The 24380-nt window shown below is 39.8% G+C and overlaps 1 protein-coding gene across 5 annotated transcripts in view; it reads left to right on the forward strand.

The window, feature by feature from the left end:
• Positions 1 to 24380, forward strand: part of cntn5 (contactin 5) — a 211790-nt gene that overhangs the window by 144159 nt on the left and 43251 nt on the right. For all 5 annotated transcript variants that reach the window (XM_077494311.1, XM_077494315.1, XM_077494313.1 and 2 more), the window contains 3 exons: positions 3280 to 3483; positions 11878 to 11980; positions 18962 to 19143. In XM_077494311.1, coding sequence (XP_077350437.1) covers positions 3280 to 3483; positions 11878 to 11980; positions 18962 to 19143 — 489 coding nt within the window. The remainder of the gene's footprint in view (positions 1 to 3279; positions 3484 to 11877; positions 11981 to 18961; positions 19144 to 24380) is intronic.

Raw genomic sequence — 24380 nt, forward strand, 5'->3', positions numbered from 1 at the left:
AAGTGCTTCTATCACTCCTGCTAAGTGGAGTTTTATATCTGAACTGTGATGGATGTCAACAGTAGACCGGGGGAGGGTGGGGGGAAAAGTCGACCAAGTTGATCACAAAATTGTCGAAACAAAATTTTTTTGCCCCATGTCATGGAAGATTGAAAATAATTGATTCTAAAATGATTTGATAGTGACAACGGTACTCAGCAGTTTCCGATCTTGCCTGATTTACTGGAGCTCTGATGCTTCTATATCCTACTTCAGTATAGTCATTTAACTCATTTTCTCCCAAAAACGTATAAATATGTTCTATTTTAAATCTATTGTGTCCCAAAGACGTATTTATACGTTTTTGTTTTTTTGTATACTAGAGCATACAGAACGCTTTGATGCAGCCTCTCAACTGCAGAAGGTGGGTGAAAAAAATGTTAGTAATTACAAACATGGCCAGCAGGTGGCAGCAGAGTATGAGATTAAGCAGGACAATGGTTAAAAACAATCTGTTTCCCAACAATTGTAAGCAGATTAGTGAATAATGAAACTTAGTTATATTCTAATGCTAATTGCTGCAAAATGGAAGCAGATAGAAAAATAAGAAGAGACTTGAATCTTTCTTTTGGTAGGTTCCGTGTTTTGATAGCAATAGAACACAATATTCTGTTGGCTTTGCAAAATCAGTCAGTTTTTTTTTTGTTTTTTTTTGGGGACAATATGTTCTATGCAAGGGCACGGTGGCTGACTGGTTAACACGTCCGCCTCCCAGTACTCCCAGTACCCTGTTTTTAAATTGCAAAAACGAGCCATAAGAATTATTAATCGATCAAAATATGCAGAATCAACACATTCACTATTTATTCAATTAAACACAATGCAATCTTATGACTTGATTGAGTTGAAATTAGCACAAATAATGTGCAAGGTACACAACAATCTACTCTGCGACAGTGTGTGAGTTCAGGGCAAGTGAGGCGCAACTATGCGGGGCGGGGATTACCGTACTTGGCTCTGTGGAAGCAAAGAACCCGTCTTTAGGGATGGGGCAAGGCGACCTAATGTGTGCGGAAAAAAAAAAAAAAAGTGTTCAATTAGTGCACTTGGCAGCTTTACGTCGATATTGATCAGAGACGGTGGCAAATGACCTTGCGTTATGGCGGCGACAAGACTTTCTTTTATTGCGCTTTCAGCAGGAAGATTTACGGACCAAGCAAAAAATAAAATAAAATAAGTGTGTGCGTGTATACGACGGCCTCTAATCCCTCCATCCCTTTATCAAAATGGTCCTTTTAGTAGATTAAAGGCGTAACGCCACCTAGTTAAGCTTCAAGCGGCAGAATTGAGTTCAAGTCTTTCCAGATGTGATCGACGCTGACGCCGCACTTGATTCATTTTCAAATATTTTTCACTTTGAAGCGCCGACTCTCTCGTGGTGACAGATAACGCATGCAAATGGCGTCGAGTAAGATTAATTTGTCGGCGAGTTCATCTTCCGCGCATGCGGTGACGGATGTGTTAATATGGAAGAGCGCAGCGTCGACACAAAGCTGCGGAGTTGATCCGACTTGCGTGTCATCCCTTCTTTTTATTAGTCACCATTTGCAATGATTTCGGTTGGCGTCTGTTTGCGCATCTTTCATCAGCTTTACTAATGTGCTATTTGCAACGCATACGTTGTGCTATCGTTCAACATCATATACTGTACATTAGGGGCTGGGTGATATGGCCTCAAAATTATATTGCCGTGACGATATTTGGTAATAATTATTGAACAATAGATTTGTGATTGGTGCTTAGCACTTTTATTAGAGCACAATATATAAACCACTTTTTTTTTTCCCCAAAATTGAAATGTAAACAAAGTGCAAATATAGCAACCGTAATGGAATGAAATGGAAATTAAAAAAAACAAAAAACAGGCCAGGTAGTTTTTACCCTGCAAGGTCTAATTGTAACATACAGTAACATTTACTTAGCAGATACAAATAAAACACAAACCTTCAGAAGTCAGTGGCAAATTGCACGAGTCAAAAAAGTCCGTTATTTTTCTCCTGTGTGGTTTAGCACTCGTGTTGAATATTTGGTTAAATATTACCAGTGTCCCAAAGACGTATTTATACGTTTTTTTTTATGGGGGCTTTTGTTTAATTATTTTTTTAATAGAAAATACAGATGCAGCTTTGATGCAGCCTCTGAACTGAAGAGAACAGTTGAAGCAATGGTAGTTATTACAAAAACGGCCAGCAGGTGGCAACAGAGTATAAGAGATCAAGCAGGGTCATGTTGCAACAAGCTGTTTTCCCCACAGTTTTAAACAGATTTGTGAATAATGATGAAACTTAGCTATATTCTAATGCTAATTGCTGCAAAACGGAAACAGATAGAAATATACTTTTTTTTTTTTTTTTTTTTTTTTCCCTGGTGAAAAGAGACTCTAATCTCTTTTTTTTGGGGGGGGGGGGGTTCCATGTTTTTGTAGTAATAGAGAGCGAAGGGGGTCGCTTCAGTTGAAGTGGCCGGGAGTGAATGAGTTAATGACCACATCTACTTTATTGTATTTAACACATCCCTGTGTTCAAACATCAGAAGAGTCGTTGAGAGCTGCTTCTCCTTCGCAATATTTTTTTTCCTCCCCTTTTCTTTCTTTTTTTTTTTTTTTTCTTTAACAGCTTTAACAGTGGCGTCTGCGGCTTTATCTGCGACGGGACATTTACTTTTAGTCATTTACTTAACAGCGTAATGCTGATACAGACTGTAAAATATGGCGTCGAGACGTCCTTTGCCGCGTAACGAGCTAATGAAGGCCTTGTGGAAGTATCTGTTGCTCGGCTGCCTTCTGTTCTCTCGCTCTTTAAGTCTATTTACGAGTATTTGATCACAATCTTAACACGTTCACTGCCAGACCAGCAAAAATGCATCATTTGACGTATTTTTCCGTCAATGGCAGTGAATGAGTTAATTACTACTTCAATGTAGTAGGATGTATTTATTTATTTATTTATTTTTTTAAGGCCCTGATTGATATGCATTTTTTTCAGGCTGTTGAATTCCGATATCGCGAAGTGTTTCAGAAATGACGTTCAACCCGCGATCGAGTTGCGCCTTTCCAAATAAAGCTTTCCGGCGTCTTCTCAATTTTGCAATCAGTCAGAAAACTGCCGCACAGCAGGAAACCCGCTCGCTCAGAAATTCCAAATCGTCGACGCGTCTTCGACGACGGGAAATATCGACATCTGTAAAATGTCGGCGGTCAGCATTTGTTTTGCCATCATTTTGTTGCGCCCGTCTCGGCAGACATCATCTACAGCTGGGTGTTCAACGAGTTCCCGTCCTTCGTGGCCGAGGACAGCCGGCGCTTCATCTCGCAGACGACGGGCAACCTTTACGTGTCCAAGGTGCAGCCGTCGGACGTGGGCAGCTACATCTGCCTGCTCAAGAACACGGCCACCAACGCCCGCGTGCTCAGCCCGCCCACGCCGCTCACGCTCAGGACGGACGGTGAGACACTTTTTTTCTTTCTTTTTTTTTTTCTTTTTTTTTTCTCATTCCAATTGCCCAACCCAAGGTCGTGTGCGTTCGGTTGAATGGAAAGAATGTTCCACCAGTTAACAACATTCCGCTAGACCTGTCTGAAATAAATGCAACATAAAAAAAGCAAATATTAAACTGGACACGTAAATAGATATGTAAATATATAAAAAGCAATGCATGTGCATGTACGTATCATGTAGGCCTGTGTATCGATTCTAATATCGATTTCGGTTCACAAGAGTTCAGTTTGATTTGATTTTGATTTTTTTCTTCGATTCGATTCACTTCTGTTCAATCCGATTCATTCTAGAATATCAATTCTTCATAAATGTCAAGAACATGATTAAGAACTCCACTAATGTTAATTTCCAAAGTACATTTTGCAGACGTAGTAACTGGTCAAATGATTTAGTTAATTAACGAAAGTAACATGAGTGTTACACACAAACATGGATAACAGCAAAGATGGGATGAGAATATTTTCATGATTGTAACTTAATAATTGTAAATACAAACTTAAAAGATTCTGAATTGTCTTAAAGTGCAATAAGTTGGGTAATTCATAAGTTTAAGAAAATAAAAAAAAAAAAAAGTAAATTTCACAAAAACGGTAAGATACAAAAAAAATGGCCTTTAAAATTCTATTTTCTTAAGAATTTGTGGGGAAAATAAAGATATTTAAATAATCAATTCATGGTTTTATGATTCGATATTGGGCTAGAAAAGGAAACTCGATTCAATGTCGATTATTCCATTTTTAAATCAAGCCCTAGTATCGTTTACATATCTCTGTAAGGTCAAGCCTTGGGGGAGGTCTGCTGCTTCTGTGTCAGCATTAGGGCTGCAATAAACGATTATTTCATTAATCGATTAATCTGTCTTTTTTTTTTTTTCAATTAATCGATGAATTGTATAATAAAAAAAAATGGTTGAATACCAGGACATTATTTTAAATCGACAGTGCACAAACTTATTTATTGTTATTGGTTTGCCTGTAATGTGAGGAAAATAGGCAAAAATGTTGATCGTTTTTTTCCTGTTTTTATTCCCCCTCACCCCCCAAAAGGAAAAGTAAATGTTTTATGGAGGACTGTAGAAATCAGAGTATGTTTACTGTGGAGAAGCTGAAATTCTGAGAATTTGGACAATTTTAAACAAAAGATATTTAAGCTATTTATAGATTATGAAAAAAAAATCGAGTTGTCGATTCATCGTTGCACCTCTAGCAATTAGCACGATTAGTTTATGTAGCAGACAAGTTACATTAGCATCCTGCTAGCGGGTTGTCCAGTATGGCATTGTTGTCAACATTGTGGCTTACAAATGATGGAAACTGATAACGAGCAGTAAGACTCGCGCCTCCCTCGGTTGCGTTGCGCTTCGGTGGAACTGGTCGCCAGGGAAATCGACTGGTCCGGCTTGTTGATTTTTAATAGCGCCCCCTCCAGGGCACAAGCATGCGTTACACTCCACCTGCGGGGCTTCTGAAGCCTCGCGTGCGCGTGTGCGTCCATCACGCCGCCGCGCGGGAGCCCGTCAAGGTTTTGATGCGCTCCCCCGCTGATGGAGGTAAAAAGGGCTTTCGTGCCTCGGAAGCCGCGTCAGCTCGCATCTTCATTACATGGTGACATTGTTAAATGATGACATTATTGGACGGCCTCCAGCAAAAAAAAAAAAATTCTTTAACCTTTTACAAAATGACTCGTTGCGGCTTGGCCGTTAAACATGCAGATGCCGACCTTCTGTGTATGTCTGACCTGTTGTTAAATTCTTATTGTGTATTCACAAAAAAAAATAAAAATCTGAACGAGACGGTTCATGAAAATGCTCACACAACTCTGATTGGTAGTTTTCAGTTTGTCGGCAACTACCTGGTTCATGTATCAAATTGCAAAAAAGGAAAACACATTTTTTTGAACAAAAACAGCCGTCCCAACCAGGCAACAAACTAGCATACGAACCAAGGAACCAACCCGGTCAACTTACCACACTGACCAACTAACCAGTCAACAAACTAGCCAGTCAACCATTCAACTATACAACTCGACTAATTCTGCTACCAAGTCTTAACAATTAACCAACTAGCCGGCCACACAACTAGCCGACTCGAAAGCAATAAAACAGTCAGTCAACTAATCAAGAAATAAAGCAACAAGCCAAACAGCCGGTCGACTAACGCAACAAACTAGCATACTAACCAATTAAGCAACCCGGTCAACTTACCACACTGAGCAACTAACCAATCAACAAACCAGCCAGTCACCCACCCAACTCAACTAATTCAGCTAACCAAACTTAATAAACGATCCAAACTAAGTGATCAACCAACCAATCAGCCAACTAACCGGAAAGAAATCAACCAGTCAACCAGCCATGTAACCAACTCGTCAAGGTAGCCATATAAGCAATCAACTAACCAAACAACTCAACATACTCAAATAATCAACTAACTCAACAAACTAGCATACGAACCAATGAACCAACCAGGTCAACTTACCACATTAACCAATCAACATACCAGCCAGTCACCCACCCAACTCAACTAATTCAGCCAACCAAACTTAATAAACGATCCAAACTAAGTGATCAACTAACCAAACAAACAGCTAAACGACTGGAAAGAAATTAACTAGCCAACCAGCCATGTAACCAACTAATCAACTAACTCAACTTTCTGAGCGAGCCACCTAATCGACCATCCAACTAAAGCAAACAACTAAATCAGTACTGCCCGAAGCCAGCTGAGATAGGCTCCAGCACCCCCTTGTGAGGAGCAAGCGGTTCAGAAAATCGATGGATGGATCTAAATGATTTATCGATGATCCAAAATCATTAGCAATTTGATAGATGATTATTGATTAATCAATTAATCCTTACACCTGGAGATCCAAAATTTTTGTTTTTGCAGCTCCGTCCGGTTGCCCAGTTTGACAAGCACTGACGCGATCCTTCTGGCCAGTAAGCCAACGTGTCATTTTTGCAAACAAATCGTCTTTTTGTTCTGCGGGCAAACATGACAGCTTTCACAAATGAAAGTCCGTAACGCCAAAGCAAAGCCCAACTCGCGCCCGCCGCCAATATTCCGCGTCCCGCTTTTATAATGGTGAAAATTGCATTGGCGCGCCTCGCAGCAAGACGGGGCCCCAAATGTTGGCGCGCCGGTCACGGGCGGCGACCAATCGCGCGCCGCAATCTGTGTCTCGCTAAAAGTGATTACAGCCGTCTACGCTCCGGAGCTGCCGCGTGTGCGCGAGCGAGCGCGCGCGCGTGTGTGCAGCTCACGGTTGTCAACCATAACCGAGGCTCTTCATCAAAACAAGCATCTGGGCTCCATTACGGCCCGCTGGACGCCGTTGATCGCCAGCTCGCATGCCGCATCCGCACACCTTATCTTTGCAACGCGTCTTATAGCTGCGCGTACATAACATGTACGACGATACTTTAAAAAAAAAAAAAAAAAAAGTAGTAATTTTTGTAGTACTGACAAAACTTCTGCACTTATGTAAAAGTCAAAATGTACAGATTCTGGAATTTATCCCCATTTTGATTAATTTGGCATCGTGTGGGGAAAAAAAGCTAACTAGCATTGGCTCAACTTTAAAGGAATACTTGTCTCATTGAGCCATTTTCATAAGTAAAAAGTTCATATTTTGTCCAATCATGGCTCAGTTTACTGCTCAAACCCAGAAAACAGGTGAGCCTTGATTGGTCGCTACCAAGTTCCTCAACACAGGTGATGTCATCATCAGTCGACAGCAAGTAGAAAAATTACTTTTTAAAGGTATTATTTGCACATGAAAAATAACAAAGTTATCAAATCCATTCTGGACAAAATATTAACTTTTTAACTGCTGAAAATTGTTCAATGAGTCAAGTATCCCTTTAAGCTATCAAAACAACACATTGAACAAACACAATACAATACATACTAATCCGTACCCACAGTTTACTAAACTGTGGGTACAGATTAGTAATCTGTGGGTACAGATTGTTAAACTGTGGGTACAGTTTACTAAACTGTAGGTACAGATTACTAAACTGTGGGTACAGATTAGTAATCTGTGGGTACAGATTGTTAAACTGTGAGTACAGATTGTTAAACTGTGGGTACAGATTGTTAAACTGTGGGTACAGTTTACTAAACTGTGGGTACAGATTACTAAACTGTGGGTACAGATTAGTAATCTGTGGGTACAGATTGTTAAACTGTGGGTACAGATTGTTAAACTGTGGGTACAGTTTACTAAACTGTAGGTACAGATTACTAAACTGTAGGTACAGATTACTAAACTGTGGGTACAGATTACTAAACTGTGGGTACAGATTAGTAATCTGTGGGTACAGATTGTTAAACTGTGAGTACAGATTGTTAAACTGTGGGTACAGATTGTTAAACTGTGGGTACAGTTTACTAAACTGTGGGTACAGTTTACTAAACTGTGGGTACAGTTTACTAAACTGTGGGTACAGATTACTAAACTGTGGGTACAGATTGTTAAACTGTGGGTACAGATTGTTAAACTGTGGGTACAGTTTGTTAAACTGTGGGTACAGATTAGTAATCTGTGGGTACAGATTGTTAAACTGTGGGTACAGATTGTTAAACTGTGGGTACAGTTTACTAAACTGTAGGTACAGATTACTAAACTGTAGGTACAGATTACTAAACTGTGGGTACAGATTAGTAATCTGTGGGTACAGATTGTTAAACTGTGAGTACAGATTGTTAAACTGTGGGTACAGATTGTTAAACTGTGGGTACAGTTTACTAAACTGTGGGTACAGTTTACTAAACTGTGGGTACAGATTACTAAACTGTGGGTACAGATTGTTAAACTGTGGGTACAGATTGTTAAACTGTGGGTACAGTTTGTTAAACTGTGGGTACAGTTTACTAAACTGTGGGTACAGATTACTAAACTGTGGGTACAGATTAGTAATCTGTGGGTACAGATTGTTAAACTGTGGGTACAGTTTACTAAACTGTAGGTACAGATTACTAAACTGTAGGTACAGATTACTAAACTGTGGGTACAGATTAGTAATCTGTGGTTACAGATTGTTAAACTGTGGGTAAATATTACTAAACTGTGGGTACAGATTGTTAATCTGTGAGTACAGATTGTTAAACTGTGGGAACAGATTAGCAAAAAATAAATAAAAATAAAAATTCAGACCCTGACACCAGAGGAACTCCGTAATATTGTGACATGCTGCTGACTAATGCCAGAAAGTTTTACCATTCCACCTGAATGCAACAAGTATGCAACAAGTGAAAGCCTGTGCAATTGAAAGTCCATATACATGAACAATGTCAAGCATTATAGAATCTATAAGGTGATACTCATGTCGTGCAGTTTTTTTCATAATTTGCTTCGTTTCAGAGTAGAACAAAGCAAGAGGGGAGAAGAAAGCATTTCGACCTTGTTGAATCTGACCGCAGACGTTACGCGCCGCCGCAATGACGGTTGGTAATGTTCTCGCTCGCTCGCATTATTCCTTTTATTTGGATCAAGGCTGAGGCTCGGAGATTGCATTCACGGGATTTTTAAGAAATATGACAGTGGCAAGAAATGAAACATTGCAAATCCATTACTTATTACTTTGAGGCCGTGAATGCGCAGAATGAAATGAGTCATTTTACAGTTGCGCGTAAAAAACACGAGATGTCATTCGGTGCACGGTTCATTTCGTAACACTAAACGGAGGGATGCGAGGTATCGGTATCGGGCCGATACCAACCTTATGTCAGCCACCGATACTTAAAGCAAAACAAATCTGACATTGAGTAAGTCCCCCTCGGAAGTAGTAGTTTGACGCAAGTAAACGTAGTATTGAACATCCCAAACTGAAAACAATAATGACTACATACCTACTTACTTCCTTGACACCAATTGCACCCAATGGCGCATTCCTGTGGCATCTTAGCCTGAAATTGAACCAACTGTCGGTCAGTGCAAAAAAATGGAACAGTCTGACACTGATTTTTATTAAGATTTCAAATTTGAATTCCACCATCTTGCCTTTAATTAGCGTATCATCTGTTTGTCTTCCTCGACAATCTCGCCATGTTTTTGTGGTTCAATAAGCAATAATACAGTGCAGTATCTTGTATCTTGATACAGGGTCACAATATTTCAATTACTTGCGTTTTTCCACGTGTGGCGCCAATTCCACCATCTTGCCTTTAATTAGCATATCACCTTTTTGTCTTTGTGGATTTAGCTTCTTCCTCGACAATCTCGCCATGTTTTTGTGGTTCAGTGAGCAATAATACAGTTCAGTATCTTAATACTGGGTCACAGTTTTTCTATTACTCACTTTTTTCTGTATGTGTGGCACCAAATGTAAATTTTTTGTGTGTGATGGTCCACCAGTCACGTATGCCTGCTTGTTTGGCAAATAGTGACAAAATAATAGTTTATTGTTTTTTTTTTTAATCCAAATGATCTGGTAGCCATATGTCGTGACGTGATGGCGAATGGATATTAATAGCCGCGTTGGCGTGAGACACATAAACAAAAGGAAGCTCGCTCCTCGAGTGCGAGCGGAGGAGGCGTTGCCGTCACGTCGCCACTTAGCCGGACCGATAGCACCTTGGCGGCTCGCAACGCGGCTCGTCGAGCGGATCGCTTATCCCGGCCTGCGTTCGCACATTGTGTTAGTACATCATCTTCATGGCGGCTTTCCTTGGCGACCATTTAACACGGCCTAACTCAGCCCGGCGTGAATGTGCTACCGCTGCGAAAACGCGAGAGCGCGTGCCGACGACTATTAACCTTCTTGGGATAAACACCGGGCACAAAAAGGACGTTGTGGAGATAAAGAGGAAACGCAATTATTCTCTTTTATGTTAGAACGGTGTTGCCACCCACGTTTAATAAAGTGTGAAAAGTAGAAGGGGATGGTTGAAAGATAAGGCAGATGGTGCACTTAACTCATTCACTCGCCGCCATTTTCACAGAAGCAACAACCCCTTTTGCTCCTGTCTGTTTTACTGGATTTTGACTGACTTTGCAAGGTCCACAGAATATTCTGTTCTATTGCTTTAAAAACATATCCGTTTCCATTTTGCAGCAATTAGCATTAGAATATTGCTAAGTTTCATCATCATCATTCACAAACCTGTTGAAAACACTGGCCAAAAGAGCTTATTGCAAATGGCCCTGGCTGTTTTCTTATACACTTCTGCCACCTGCTAGCCGTTTTTTGCAATATCTACCATTGCTTTAAACAACCTCTTCATGTCAGAAGCTCTATCTTTATGCTTTAGGCATTTAAAAAACAAACAAACAAACAAAAACAAAAAAAACGGATAAATATGTTTTTGGGAGTGAAAAACAAAGTATTGAAAAACGTACTTATACGTCTTTGGGTTTGAATGAGTTAATGTGGACGTGCGCAGCACATCTTTTCAGCTTCTGATGTCTTTTAAGATCAAGAATCTGCTTTTGTTTTTTTTTTTGTTTTTTTGTTTTTTTTGTTTTTTTTACGGAAAAATCCGCGAAACAGCAAAGCCATGAAAAGTGAACCGCGTTATAGTGAGGGAACACTTCATTTTTAATAATAAGTCCTCCTTTTTGACCTTATGGAAGTGGTCACCCTCCCGCCGACCAAAGTCATGTCCCTCGCTAACATTTACAGTACACGCTCGGTTCACAAATATGGCCATTCATAATGCCATGCAATTATGAAAGTCTGGAGTTGTGATAAATAGTCACGTAGAAAACGTATACAGCTTCAACAAAATAGCAGTGTTAGCAATACCAAGCTAACATGAGAGCTGTAATTAAGCCACAGTTAGCCGCAGCTGCTACGTTGGAAACATGACTTATTCGTATCAGACTGTTGCTAGAACACAAAATGTTACCGGTTTTGTCAAACTTAGTGTTTCAATGTTGAATCCGCTTGTCATATGTTTTAGCCTTCTCTAACTCTTTCTAGTACTTACACCAGCTACTAACGCTAACAACAGCTAGCTTACTTACAACGCCTAATTTGGTTCCAGAATAGACGTGGGGGAAATTCAGAAATAGTTAACATGATCACTGCGGCTAATTTTATTGACACGAATGTGCTCCTGACGCTGCGATGGATAGCATGCAAGACAACTGGCGCTAGCTAGCGCGCTAGCTGTTACGTTTTAACTCAACAACAACCCAACCGTATGTTTAAATGTCTTCCACAAACCAGATGATGGACATTTGATTTCCCATTCCGTCCCTTTAGAAGACTCACCCCGATGCCTTTTGTTTACAAACATTATGAAATGGTCGACGGCGAACTCACTATATTGGGTGCTATAAAAGTGGATAAGGAGTGATGATAATATCTTACTTGCTCTTCCTTCACCTTTTCCAGGTGTCATGGGTGAGTACGAGCCCAAAATTGAGGTGCACTTCCCCACCTCCGTGCTGGCCGCCAGGGGCGTCACCGTCAGACTGGAGTGCTTCGCGCTGGGCAAGTAAGTCAACAAGGACACATCACACAAATAAAAGGCGGATATTTGCCGCGGCGGCTGATCAAATCATATTTAAAAAAAAAACAAAAAAAAAACAGCTCAGTTAATATTCCCAGTGTTTTCCTGTCCTCTTTAAACGTCTTTATTCCATTACATGACTTCTTCAGGCGGGATGTTAAGAGAGCGGGTGAAGAGTGTGTCTGTTGGATGGTTGGTGTATCCACCCTGAGGGATACGGCCTAATGTATGCGTGCGCGTGTTTCCCGGCTCCGCGTTGAATGAATGAACGGAGCGGGACAAGGTTATATCGGCGCGGAAAATAAATGACATTGTAATAGTCGTCTGCCAGGAGGGAGAGTCCGCAGAGAGCGCCTTCCAAAAGCACTTAGCACACTTACTAAAGTTACCGTCGCAGTCGCTGTCGGAAATGCCGGAAAGTTTTTTTTTTCCGACCTCCTCAAGGGAGGCTACCGTTCGCGTGGGCCAGCGATTGTTGGTTTGTATTCCGTCAACATTGATCATTTTTATGATACGTTCGTGGTAGTTTGTCTTCCATGGATATTCCCGTTCAATTTTGCTGAAAGCTTATTAGGGTCTCACTGAAAAGGAGTAACATTTGTATTACTACTTGAAAGAAGTCAAACAATTGCAAGAATAAACTTGCAACTATGATTTACAATTATTACTGTTGCTTGAAGTGTAATATGACATTGATATATATATATATATATATATATATATATATATATATATATATATTAGGGGTGTTAAAAAAAATCGATTCGGCGATATATCGCGATATTACATGAATCGATTCAATAATCGGCAGAATCGATTTTTTTTTTGATTTTTTTTTTTTTTTTTTTTTTTTTTAGGATTCACACCTTGAGCATGGAAGACTGTTATATGAACGGAACATTAAGCCTTAATATTTTATTTTATTGCTGTTCAAACATGAAACAGATTACAACCTCTATAAGACATAAATAAATAAATAATACATTTTCATATAAATCTTACACTCTACAAGCTTACTGATTAGTATTTTCTAAATTTGAATGAAAAAAAATTGCAACAATCGACTTATAAATTCGTATCGGGATTAATCGGTATCGAACCGAATCGTGACCTGTGAATCGTGATACGAATCGAATCGTCAGGTACTAGGCAATTCACACCCCTAATATATATATATATATATATATATATATATATATATATATATATATATATATATATATATACATTTTTTTTTTTTTTTTTTTTTTTTAATATTTTCAGTCAAGCCCAGCTAGGCAGTGTATCAACACCTTTGTCTTTGTTCACTGCTGGCGTCATGTAAGAGCAGGAAAGTAAGTTTGGCATGTGGGCAGTAGACGGGAGACGACAGGTTAGCTTAGTGCTAGCAGTTAGTACGAAACAAAGCAAGAAGAAGAAAAAAAAAAAAAAAAAACGTTGGCCGGGGTACGACGAGAGATACTGGAAGTTGAAGTAAACTAAAATAAAAAATAAAAATGAAAATATTTCCGTAGATTAACACTGCTCCGTCAACACAAGGATGTACTTTGTAGTTTGATATATTGATATATAAATAAGTCAGTGATCGAGGCTTACCGTATGGTCAAAGTAAAGCACTACATAAGTGCACTCCATTTACTATTTTGATCAAATTGGATTTTTCATTTGTTGGTCTATGAAGCGTTTTTGGGGAAAAAAATTAAAAACAGCAACCGATTTTTGAGTTTGTTTAATACTCGCTTGTAGATTTTGGGTGCGAGTCCGAGCTCTACTTTTTATGATATTCAATGAAATCAATATCGAGAATAAGATTCAAATTTTGTGAGAAAAAAGTCGCAGTAATTGGAAAAAAAAAAAAAGTCAGTCAAAAGTCCAAAAATAATTACAATATCAAAGGGGGAATATTACAGAGCGGTACAGTATTAGAGTATACCGATAGATAAAAAAAAAAAAAAAAAAAGTTAGTAGTTAGTTCCTGGTTTGTCAATTAACATGGACAATCCAATTAAACACTTTTGTTTTTGGGGGAGCTGTGATGCAGGGACTTGCCTCTGGATCGATAACATTTTGTTCCCTCGGATACCAAAGTTTACTTATTAACTTCACAGGCGACATGTTTAAAACTTGGCAGACGTCTGAGCTTGGAGACTGAAACTAAGATTTATTGTTAATTTTACAACATTTAAACAAACAAAGAAAAACATGCCGCGACACATTTTCAATCGTCTCCGGAGAAAAGTGATTTGCTTCTTGTGCAAAAATTATCTCGCATCACACACTCCATTATGTTTATAATTAGTCAGCATGAATTATTCATGGCTGTCTGTCATCCAGTGTCTCTAATCTAAAATAAATCACTGAAAACCTCCATCGCCGCTTACCTCGATTCCAATCAGCGTCGCTCATTACGACGGGTTTACTTCCCAAACATCGCGGCGCCGGGGACCGGAAATTCTGCCGGAAAAAGCCGAGCGGCAGCTGCGCCTGGCTCTCTTCCTCAATAAACTCAATTCTGCTTGATAACTTTCAGTCAGAAAGCCATTTCCAGTTAGTGGAGATGGATGACTTTTTCGATGCGGACCCTTTTAGGAAGTGCCGGTCCTTAGAATAGCGTTGGAAATCAAGTTAGCGACGCCCTTCTGTTGATCCCAATCGAGACTGGCAACCAGAGTGCCAAGATGGTGACCGTGATTGGCCAGATAAGTGATGACTTCATGTGTTCAAGAAGCAAAAAAACGTAACTGTTTCACACATTTTTTTTTTTTTTTTTTTTTTTTTTTTTTTTAAAAGAGAGAGAGCTCAGAATTTTTCATTCGGTAGTCTTACCGATTCAACATCTTATTATCATTGCTCTCTCTCTTTTTTTTTTTTTTGCATGCGTGCAAATACGTGTAAATTTATACTCATTAATTGACCTAAAATCTAATAAAAACCCCATTACCCTTCACCTTAACCGGATACTTCAGGGTCTCGCCAGAGTCGTGAGGTTCAGACGGTCAGGAGACCAGAGAAAAAAAGTCAGAAAAGATCAAAAGAAAAAGATAAATCAAAGTAAAATCCAGCGCCGACCAAACACTTCCACGTGGTTACAAAAATCAGAGTCTTACGTCAACCAGAAACATCTAAATTCCAACAAATTAAAAAGATCTCAAGAGACCAGAGGAAAAACTAAAGAGAGGAAGGAGGGAAGGATAGATGAGGCAGAGTGAGATCCAACAAATGAAAGAGATCTCAAGAGACCAGAGGAAAAACTAAAGAGAGGAAGGAGGGAAGGATAGATGAGGCAGAGTGAGATCCACAGAAACCAGCACATCCAGTCCATCAAAGTGAAATCCGGCACCAACCAAAAAACCTCCTGCCATCCGCATGGTTACAAAATCATGAATGAAATGAAAGTCAATTCAGAATGTCTTATTGGTTTAGAGATTTCAGCAGCCCCCAAAGAAAACCGAGCCTCATCCAAGTTTCAAACTCTCCGTAAATAATTGCTGCGGTTTAACCGTTTTTTTGTGTCGGCGGAAATAATGTTCCGTCCAATGTGGGGCTGCGATTGACTGCCGACCAATCCACGCTACAGTCTGCGGTCTCCCGGGATAGACTCCAGCTTCTGAGCAGGAAACGCGGTACGAAATGGATTCACGGATGGATGGATCAAAGTTGAAACGCCGCTTTTTTCCATTCCAAGAAAAAAAAGTGGCGTCGCTTCAGAGAGTTTCGTCTCTCGCCGACTTCCTTTCACTCGCGCCCTGAAACATTTTGGATACTTTCACCCAAATTGCCGTACAGCAGCCCACTCACTTTTGAGTTTAACTGACCCCGAGGGGAATCAAACTCTAAAAATCCTGGCAGCTGCTCGTTCAGCCTCGAGGGGGCCGCCAGAATGGCGAAGGCCTTGGCGCTAAGCGGCGGCTGTGGAGTGGCTTGTTATAACAGCGGGCTGGCGCTCTCGAGGTGGCCGCTTAATGTGTCTGGGAGACGGATGTTTTTGAAAAAAACAAAAAACAAACGAGTAGCGGGCAGACAATGCGCGGATCTTAATCAAGTGAATCAACGCCATCCTTCACCGGCAGCCTGGCATGGAGTCGACGCGGAGCCTTAATCACGGAGCAATTCCGAAGGTGGGCGCAGCAATTGTGCGGAATGCTAATTGGGATGTCATCTGCACGGGAATAAATGAAGTGAATAAATAAAGTGTAGCACCTTAAGTGTCTTGGAGACTTTCCTCCGGTCTTGAGCAGAGGATTATTAGTTTAGTTGGCACTGCTAATAACTCATCTCTAAGGTTAAAGCTATCGCTGAACATTTTACCCAACAGTAATGCTAAACCGCAGCCTTACGCCCAATCCACACTGACTGCGGAAAGGACGCGGTGCGTTTTCCGTACGGCTTCCGCAAGAAATCTGCACCCGCCAGACCACAAGTTTTATGCTGGAGAGTTGAGTTCGCGTGATAGCAACCGTATATATTAGTGTTGTTCCGATACCGATACTGGTATCGGCAGAGGTGCCGATACTGCATTAAAACAGTGGTATGGGTATCGGTGACTACTCACAAGTAACATGCCGATACCATTAATTCCAACGCTAATATAGAATTTTGGATGCAGCATCTTGTGTCTTGCTGGTGCACGACATTCACTGATGTTTGACATGTTCACTGCATGCCGATCTAAGATATCCTATTGGCCCTTGAATGCTCTGAACCAATGGCAGGACAGCTTTTTCATGTTGAGGAAAAAAAAACCTTTAAGTATCGGTATGGTATCGGCCGATACTGCAAAGCTGGGTGTCGGTATCGGGAGCCAAAAAACGGTATCGGAACAACACTAGTATATATAGAGTCGTATTTTGTAAACAATAGTTACGCTTGCCTGTTGTCACATCGATATGCTTTTTGGACATTATTTCTGGGACTTCTACCATGGGTAAGTACGTTTTGTCTTTAAATCGTGTTATTTTGTCATGTTTAATTGATTCTGAGCTCGGGCTGGGCGATATGGCCAAAAAAATTAAATCGCGATTTTTGCAGTTATTCAAGGACGATTACGATTTTAATCGATTTTAACCTAATAAATCCAACAAACGTTTACTTAAAGGTTTCATTTATTCAAAAAATAATTCCTGTGCAAAATGTTGAGACACCAGTAACGTATACGGATTCTAGATCAGTTTTAACGCAAAATTACATCACGTAAAAGCATTTGGATGTAACAGAACATAAGAACAACAGCTTTTAATCATCCAGAAGACAAAATTCACGATTTAGCAAATTTTCAACAATTCGATTTTTTTAAAATGACGATGTATCGAATTAATTTGATTTATTGCCCAGCCCTAATCCTAACCCTTAAATGTCCGACTCATGTCATGCTATGTAGTGAACTAGCTTCCCTCCCAAAAAAACGGTCTTATTTTGAAATATACCAGATTTACCTTAGTGCGACACGTTCGACTTCCTGTCCGAGTCGTCTAAAAATAGGACGCTTGCGGAAAGCACACCGCGTTCGTAACGCAGCCAGTGTGAATTGGCCCCCCTTACCTCATTCTACTTCCAACTAACCAATTTCCCAACCAATAATCCCCACAATTCCTTAACCCTTTCTTTAATGCTAAATTTTAGCCCACGAACCTACGGCTACCAAAAAAAAAACTGAGTTGGTGTTATGGTAAATATTTTACTAAATGCTCTTTACACAATCCTAAAGCTAATTATAACCCTCTAACTAATTGTTACCATGACTCCCTAACCCTAATTCTAATCCTTAATTCTAACCCAATCGTTGCGCGCCAGCATAACCCCAACTCCCTGACCATAATCCTAAACCTAACCTTGAGCTTTTAGCCAAATCCAACCTTGGCCCTCCTAAATTAGAATGATGATTAACTCATTTACTCCCAATAACGTATAAATCCGTTTTTTTTTATGTTCTAAATGTCCCAAAGACGTATTTATACGTTTTTTTGTTTTTGTTTTTTTAATGCTCGAGCATACAGAAGGCTTTGATGCAGCCTCTCAACTGCAAAGAACGGTTGCAGAAATGGTAGTTATTACACAAACGGCCAGCAGGTGGCAGCAGAGTATAAGAGATCAACCAGGGCCATGTTGCAACAAGCTCTTTTTGCCAGTGTTTTCACCAGGAATGTAAATAATGACAAAGCTTAGCTGTATTCTAATGTGAATTGCTGCAAAACGGAAACAGATAGAAACATACGTTTTTTTCCTGATGAAAGACGAGACTTTAATCTTTCTTTTGATAGGTTCCATGCTTTTATAGCAATTGAACACAATATTCTGTGGGCCCTGCAAACTCAGTCCAAATCCAGTAAAACAGCCGGGAGCGAACGGGATTGCGAAATGTGAAAATGGCGGCGAGTGAATGAGTTAATGCTTACCCTTACTTCCTGACCCATTCTCTAATCCTTAACCCTAGTAAATCCCGTCCGTAACCCCCAAGCCCTCACCTTCTTTTTTTCACGTTATAAATTGTGGTGAGTGTCAAATCCCTTTTGAAACAAATTAAGGTATTTGATAAGCTGTTTGACAATAGTAAATGAACCCCCCCCTCCCCGAACTGATTAAAAAAAATCAATACAAATAAAACCTTTGAAGTCCTTGTGATTTCGTTAAGTTTCGGTGGCTGATGGACGCGACGCGTTTCCGCCGGCTCCACTCCGGTGATTGATGTGCTCGCCGGAGGTTGGTGCGGCGCCGCATTTCCTGCCGCCCGAGAAGCCGTCACGTCCAGTTGTCATACGGGAACACGAGTGACAGCGTGCGCGTCGAGATGCTCGACTCATCCATCACTCCCGTTCAAACGGGCGCCCGTGAACAAACGCAGCGCGTGGATACTTATCGGCACGTGGTTGCCGCTTCGTCAACACATCTGGATGAGATCGCTCGTGAACGCGCTCATCTGATATTTATACACGGTGCGGTGAATTGCATATTGTCCTTTTCTCCTCGCAGTCCGGTGCCGACAATCACATGGCGGAAGATCAACGGCAATATACCGAAAAAGGCCCGACTGCGCAAGTCCCAGGCCGTCCTGGAGATTCCCAACATCCAGCTGGAGGACTCGGGGACGTACGAGTGCAAAGCCGAGAACCCGAGGGGAGGGACGGCTTTCAAGGGGCATCTGCAAGTCTACAGTAAGTCTTGAGCATGTGAGCCTCAGCTTTTGAAAAACAAACGTCATTTGTTCTTCTTCCCAAATAACCCCCCCCCCCCCCCCCCCCCAAAAAAAAAAAATTTTTTTTTACAAAAATAAATACAAAAAAATCAGACAGTACTGTACAGCTTGGCTCTGCTCCTCGCAGAGGATAAAGAATATACAAGTACTGTTACTGTATATTGTATGTCTAAATGTGTTGCTGCTATTTATGTTCAAAGATCAGTTGCCTGAAAAAATCTCAAAATGCTTGTTCTTTGTGTGCCTCAATATTACTTTTATTGACAGGGACTCTTTGTGTAAGAGCCTTTTAGTTGCTTCAAACGGAGTTTCCCTTTGATAATCTGAATTTATTGAGATATTACTGGTTATGTGAAGAAAGTGTAGCTACTATGAAGGCATCAGTTTTAAAGCATGGGAGTTTTTTTTTTTTTTTTTTTTTTTTTAATTATAATTATTTATTTCTTTATTTTTAGGCTAGCAGGGGTTATTTGTTTTAATCTTGCCAAGATTTTTGCTTAAGTTATATAATATACTCACCAAAAATAAAAAAAAAAGTTAAAAAAATTTTTTTTGCAGTGTAGGAATTCCTCCAACTATTTTTTTAATTCTTATTATTATTAATTCAATATCTGGTGTAATAATTTTATTTATTGATTGATTTAATTATTTTTATTTTATTATCTGTTCCTATTGCTGCTGGAAATGTAAATTTCCCAGAGGGAGCCATCCCAAAGGGATCAATAAAGTCAAGTCTAAAAGTCTAAGTCTAACATGACTGACATTGTGTCAATCATACTCCAATTTGAGCTCTATCAATAATAATTTCTTGGAAAACGTCTAATCAAACTGCTGCCCGTTTTCATTCAATCCGGACACGACACGAACTCGGGTTCTCGTCACCGTGCCAAGGGCCGCGGTGCATTCCCGGAAAAAAAATGGGCCGAGCGCTCCTGTAAAGCCCTATTAACTTTTTCATGAGCGCTTAGCGGAAACGCTGTGCAGTTGCCAACAATATTTTCCTGACTGGTGGCAGGATTTATTTTTAGCTACAAGCGGAGACAAGACCAGTGTCAAGAAAACTGTAATTATAGATAAGAACAAATCGCTAACTACCATAGCAAATTAGCTGCCGCTTTTATTTTCAGAACATGGGTGGGCAAACTTTTTTTGCTTAAGAGCCACTTATGATTTTTAACTCATTCACTCGCCGCCATTTTCACATTTCGCAATCCCGTTCGCTCCCGGCTGTTTTACTGGATTTTGACTGATTTTGCAAGGCCCACAGAATATTGTGTTCTATTGCTATAAAAGCATGGAACCCATCAAAAGAAAGATTAAAGTCTCTTCTTTCATCAGGAAAAAAAAAGGTATGTTTCTATCTGTTTCCGTTTTGCAGCAATTAGCATTAGAAGAGAGCTAAGTTTCATCAGTTTTCACTTTCAGTTTAGTAAGTAATTGAGCTTTTTTTCTACATGGCCCTGGTTGATCTCCTTTGCTCTGCTGCCACCTGCTGGCCGTTTGTGTAATAACTACCATTTCTGCAACCGTTCTTTGCAGTTGAGAGGCTGCATCAAAGCCTTCTGTATGCTCTAGCATAAAAAAACCAAAACAAAAAAAGCGTATAAATACGTCTTTGGGACACTTAAAACATGAAAAAAAACGTATTTACACGTTATTGGGAGCAAATGAGTTAAAATGCAAAGATGGGTCAGGTTATTTGTAGATGTGGTTATATATGGTTATTTATATATATATATATATATATATATATATATATATATATATATATATATATATTAAGCAAATAATGTTTTCAATTCTGTAAACATGCACAGTATGTCCCCTTAAAGGCGTTTCTTGAGGAAAATGCAACCGTCTGCATTTTGCATTGCTTGTTTTGCCCATATCATAAAGGAGCCCCCCACCCCCCCTTCCACCCCCCTTCCCACCCGTGCCACACGCACAAGGCCAACATAATGGAGCGGCGGCGGAGCACTGGCGGGGGAGACACGCCTCCAAGGTCCCGCACTGCCGCCTTGCTTCAGTTGACAACACAAGGAGAAAAGGAGCCCCAGCTTGTTGTGGCTAAAAGTAATTTCCTTGAGGTCATCTGATTGTTTGGGCTTTCATTGTGAGTTGAACATTCTTGGCCATAAAGGAGCAATCAAACCACACGACAACAGTGTGTGTTACCAAAATTGCAGCGTACGCGTGGAATAGACAACAAAGGCAACCTGGTGGATTCGGGCAATCCGGAATTGCATTAGTGGACGTGAAAAGGCACAAATGTAATGTACGAATCACACTGGCATCGGAAAAATATGTCATTTGTAGAAAGTATTTTAACTCATTTGCTCCCAATAACGTGTAAATACGTTTGTTTTTTTTAATGTTGTGTCCCAAAGACGTATTTAGACGTTTTTTGTTTTTTTATGCGAGGCTTTGATGCAGCCTCTCAGCTGCAAAGAACGGTTGCAGAAATGGTAGTTATTACACAAACGGCCAGCAGGTGGCAGCAGAGCAAAGGAGATCAACCAGGGCCATGTAGAAAAAAAAAAGCTCAATTACTTCCAATTTTAAATAGATTTGTGAAAACTGATGAAACTTAGCTCTCTTCTAATGCTAATTGCTGCAAAATGGAAACAGATAGAAACATACTTTTTTTTTTCCTGATGAAAGAAGAGACTTTAATCTTTCTTATGATAGGTTCCATGCTTTTATAGCAATTGAACACAATATTTTGTGGGCCTTGTAAAATCAGTCAAAATCCAGTAAAACAGCCGGGATTGCTTCTGTGAAAATGGCGGCGAGTGAATGAGTTAAACTACCCTCTAGGAGCCCCTTGGAATAATTTTCTCAATTATTCTCGACAAATTAAATTAATTGCCTTTTGGGAGGACTTAATATGACCAAAAACATATCAACTTTAGCAAGAGTTTAGCAAGAGTTTTACAGCATTTTCATTTCAAGTTGACTTGCTCTTTAGCAATTATCAGTACAACATGGGGTGCTTTCACCATTTTCTGACCAAAAAGCAAAGAAAACGAGCTTTTTGTGAAAAATACATCATACTGGAGGGTGACTTTAATGCTAAGATTTCGGCCTCAAACTAGAACCACAAAAAGGACGTATTTGTATTTGGCCGTTTTGATTTGAAGCAGCCATTTTGCGCAAGTTCCAGGGCTCGTACTTTGACAAACTTCTACCCGGGAGTTGACCCAAATGTCCAATGCTAACTTTCCAAGCTATTCTTCCGACGCCATCGAGTGTGGGCGGAGCATGGCGTCAAAGTTTGATAATCATTTCAAGGATTCGCCTTGGGAAAAAAAAACAAAAAAAACCGGCTTGCATCTTTAATTTACTTTGAATTAATTTACATCCCTTTCATTTCGCTCGATTAGCCCTCGTCGTTTGTGCATTATTAACACAACTGAAGAAAAAGTTTAATACAAAAAAAAAAAAATGGGCCTTGAAAGATTAAACTAAAAGAAGGAACGGGCGGGCTGGCGCTGGTTGCTCGCTTTCTTGGTGGCTGATTAATATTCTCGCTCCCATGCAAGACGAACGATCCGACTCCAGCGAAAGGTCCTTGTAAATTTTATAATCTCATGAATATACGTTCACGTATTGAAAAATGCATCGAGCGGATAGACGCAGACTTCCAGATGAAAGCGGGGAGGGCATAAAGCGAACATTTCTTGCTGCCTTCTGACGGGAAGTCGCCGCGTAAAAGCCGCGTCACGAGAAAGAGCGTGGACGGGCTGGTTAAGCGTTCAGATATTCCTGCAAAAAAAAAAAAAAAAAAAAATCAGCATGGCCTCCTAGTGGATTTAATGATCACGTAATCTTTAACTTGGATTTGCAAGCTTGTTGATTTTATGTGATAGACGACGAACGTCAAACGCGGTCTAAAACTGTATCCAGTTTGTTTACTTCAAGCATGTTTTGGTGTTACCCAGAAGCCACTCTTCTTCTATTGCTACCTCTTTGACAGCTTCTGCTTTAAGCGGCATAGAAGAAGAAAAATTAACAGCACGACATCTATCTGTCAAGGCAGCCAAAGCTAGAGGGTCACAAATTAGGCTCACATTTTCCATCCCGACATAAAACAGGCTCATAGAAATGCTCTTTTTCTGTTTAATTTCCTTTTTTTTTTTTTTTTTTTTTAAACAAAAAACGAGAGATGCCTCGACAGCAGCACTGCCTCCTTGTGGACGGAGGAGGAACGGGCCTTTGTGTGAATATCTTGTCACAGCGTGACGTTTGTGTCAAAAATAAACGCCCGTGCCTGCCGAGCCACAAACGCACATTCGACAACTCACAAGCAGAATTAAACATTTGCAAATGGTCGTGATAAATGCATACACAACATTAACAAACGTGAAAAATAGCATATCTATTTGTGGGTGTGAAGCCGCATGTGAAAATCACAAATATATTTGTGTGAATAATTTTTAGACACATCTTTACCCGTAAAGAGCATGTGTGTTTTGTCATACGGCCCGGGGGCCATTTGCGGCCCACCGTCCATTTTTCAGTGGCCCGCAACGTATGCTAAAAATGGCATTTGACTCCGATCAAATAAAATAAAAACAAAACAAAAATGTTTGGAGATGGTCAAAGTAAGAAGGGAGGGTGTCGAAAAACAGGGGCCATTAAAGGTTATTTTAGTTCACTAAAACTAATGAAAAAACTAAAATTCAAAAAGCAATATTGTTACTGAAATAAAATAAAAACAAAAATGCTTTTAAAAAAATGAAAACTAACTGAAACTACATTTCATGTTTACAAAACTAACTAAAACAAACTATAATTATAGCAAACGTCCTTTGTTTTAGTCTTTGGTCATTAATTTAATGCATGAGCCTTTGGGGCTGATTTTAAATGTGATTTTTCGTAGATTTATTTTAATATAAACCGGAATAATGACGTTTGAATCATCTAGCAGCAGCCAATAGAAAAGCACCAAAAGATGACGTTAGGTGTTTTTTAAATATTGCGCACAAGCAATACACATTAAAAAACAAAACTAATACTAATACTGACACTAACAAACTAATCTAAAACTAAGCATTTCTTAAAGAACTAAACTAATAAAACTGAACCACCCTGAAAACTAATAGAAACCATAAAACCCTACTACCATATTACAAATAAATTGGTTTATATACTGTAGCATTTTTCTAACTATGCAAAAGCACAAATGAATTATTT

The sequence above is a fragment of the Festucalex cinctus genome, chromosome 13 (assembly GCF_051991245.1).
Source record: "Festucalex cinctus isolate MCC-2025b chromosome 13, RoL_Fcin_1.0, whole genome shotgun sequence".
Lineage (NCBI taxonomy): Eukaryota > Metazoa > Chordata > Actinopteri > Syngnathiformes > Syngnathidae > Festucalex > Festucalex cinctus.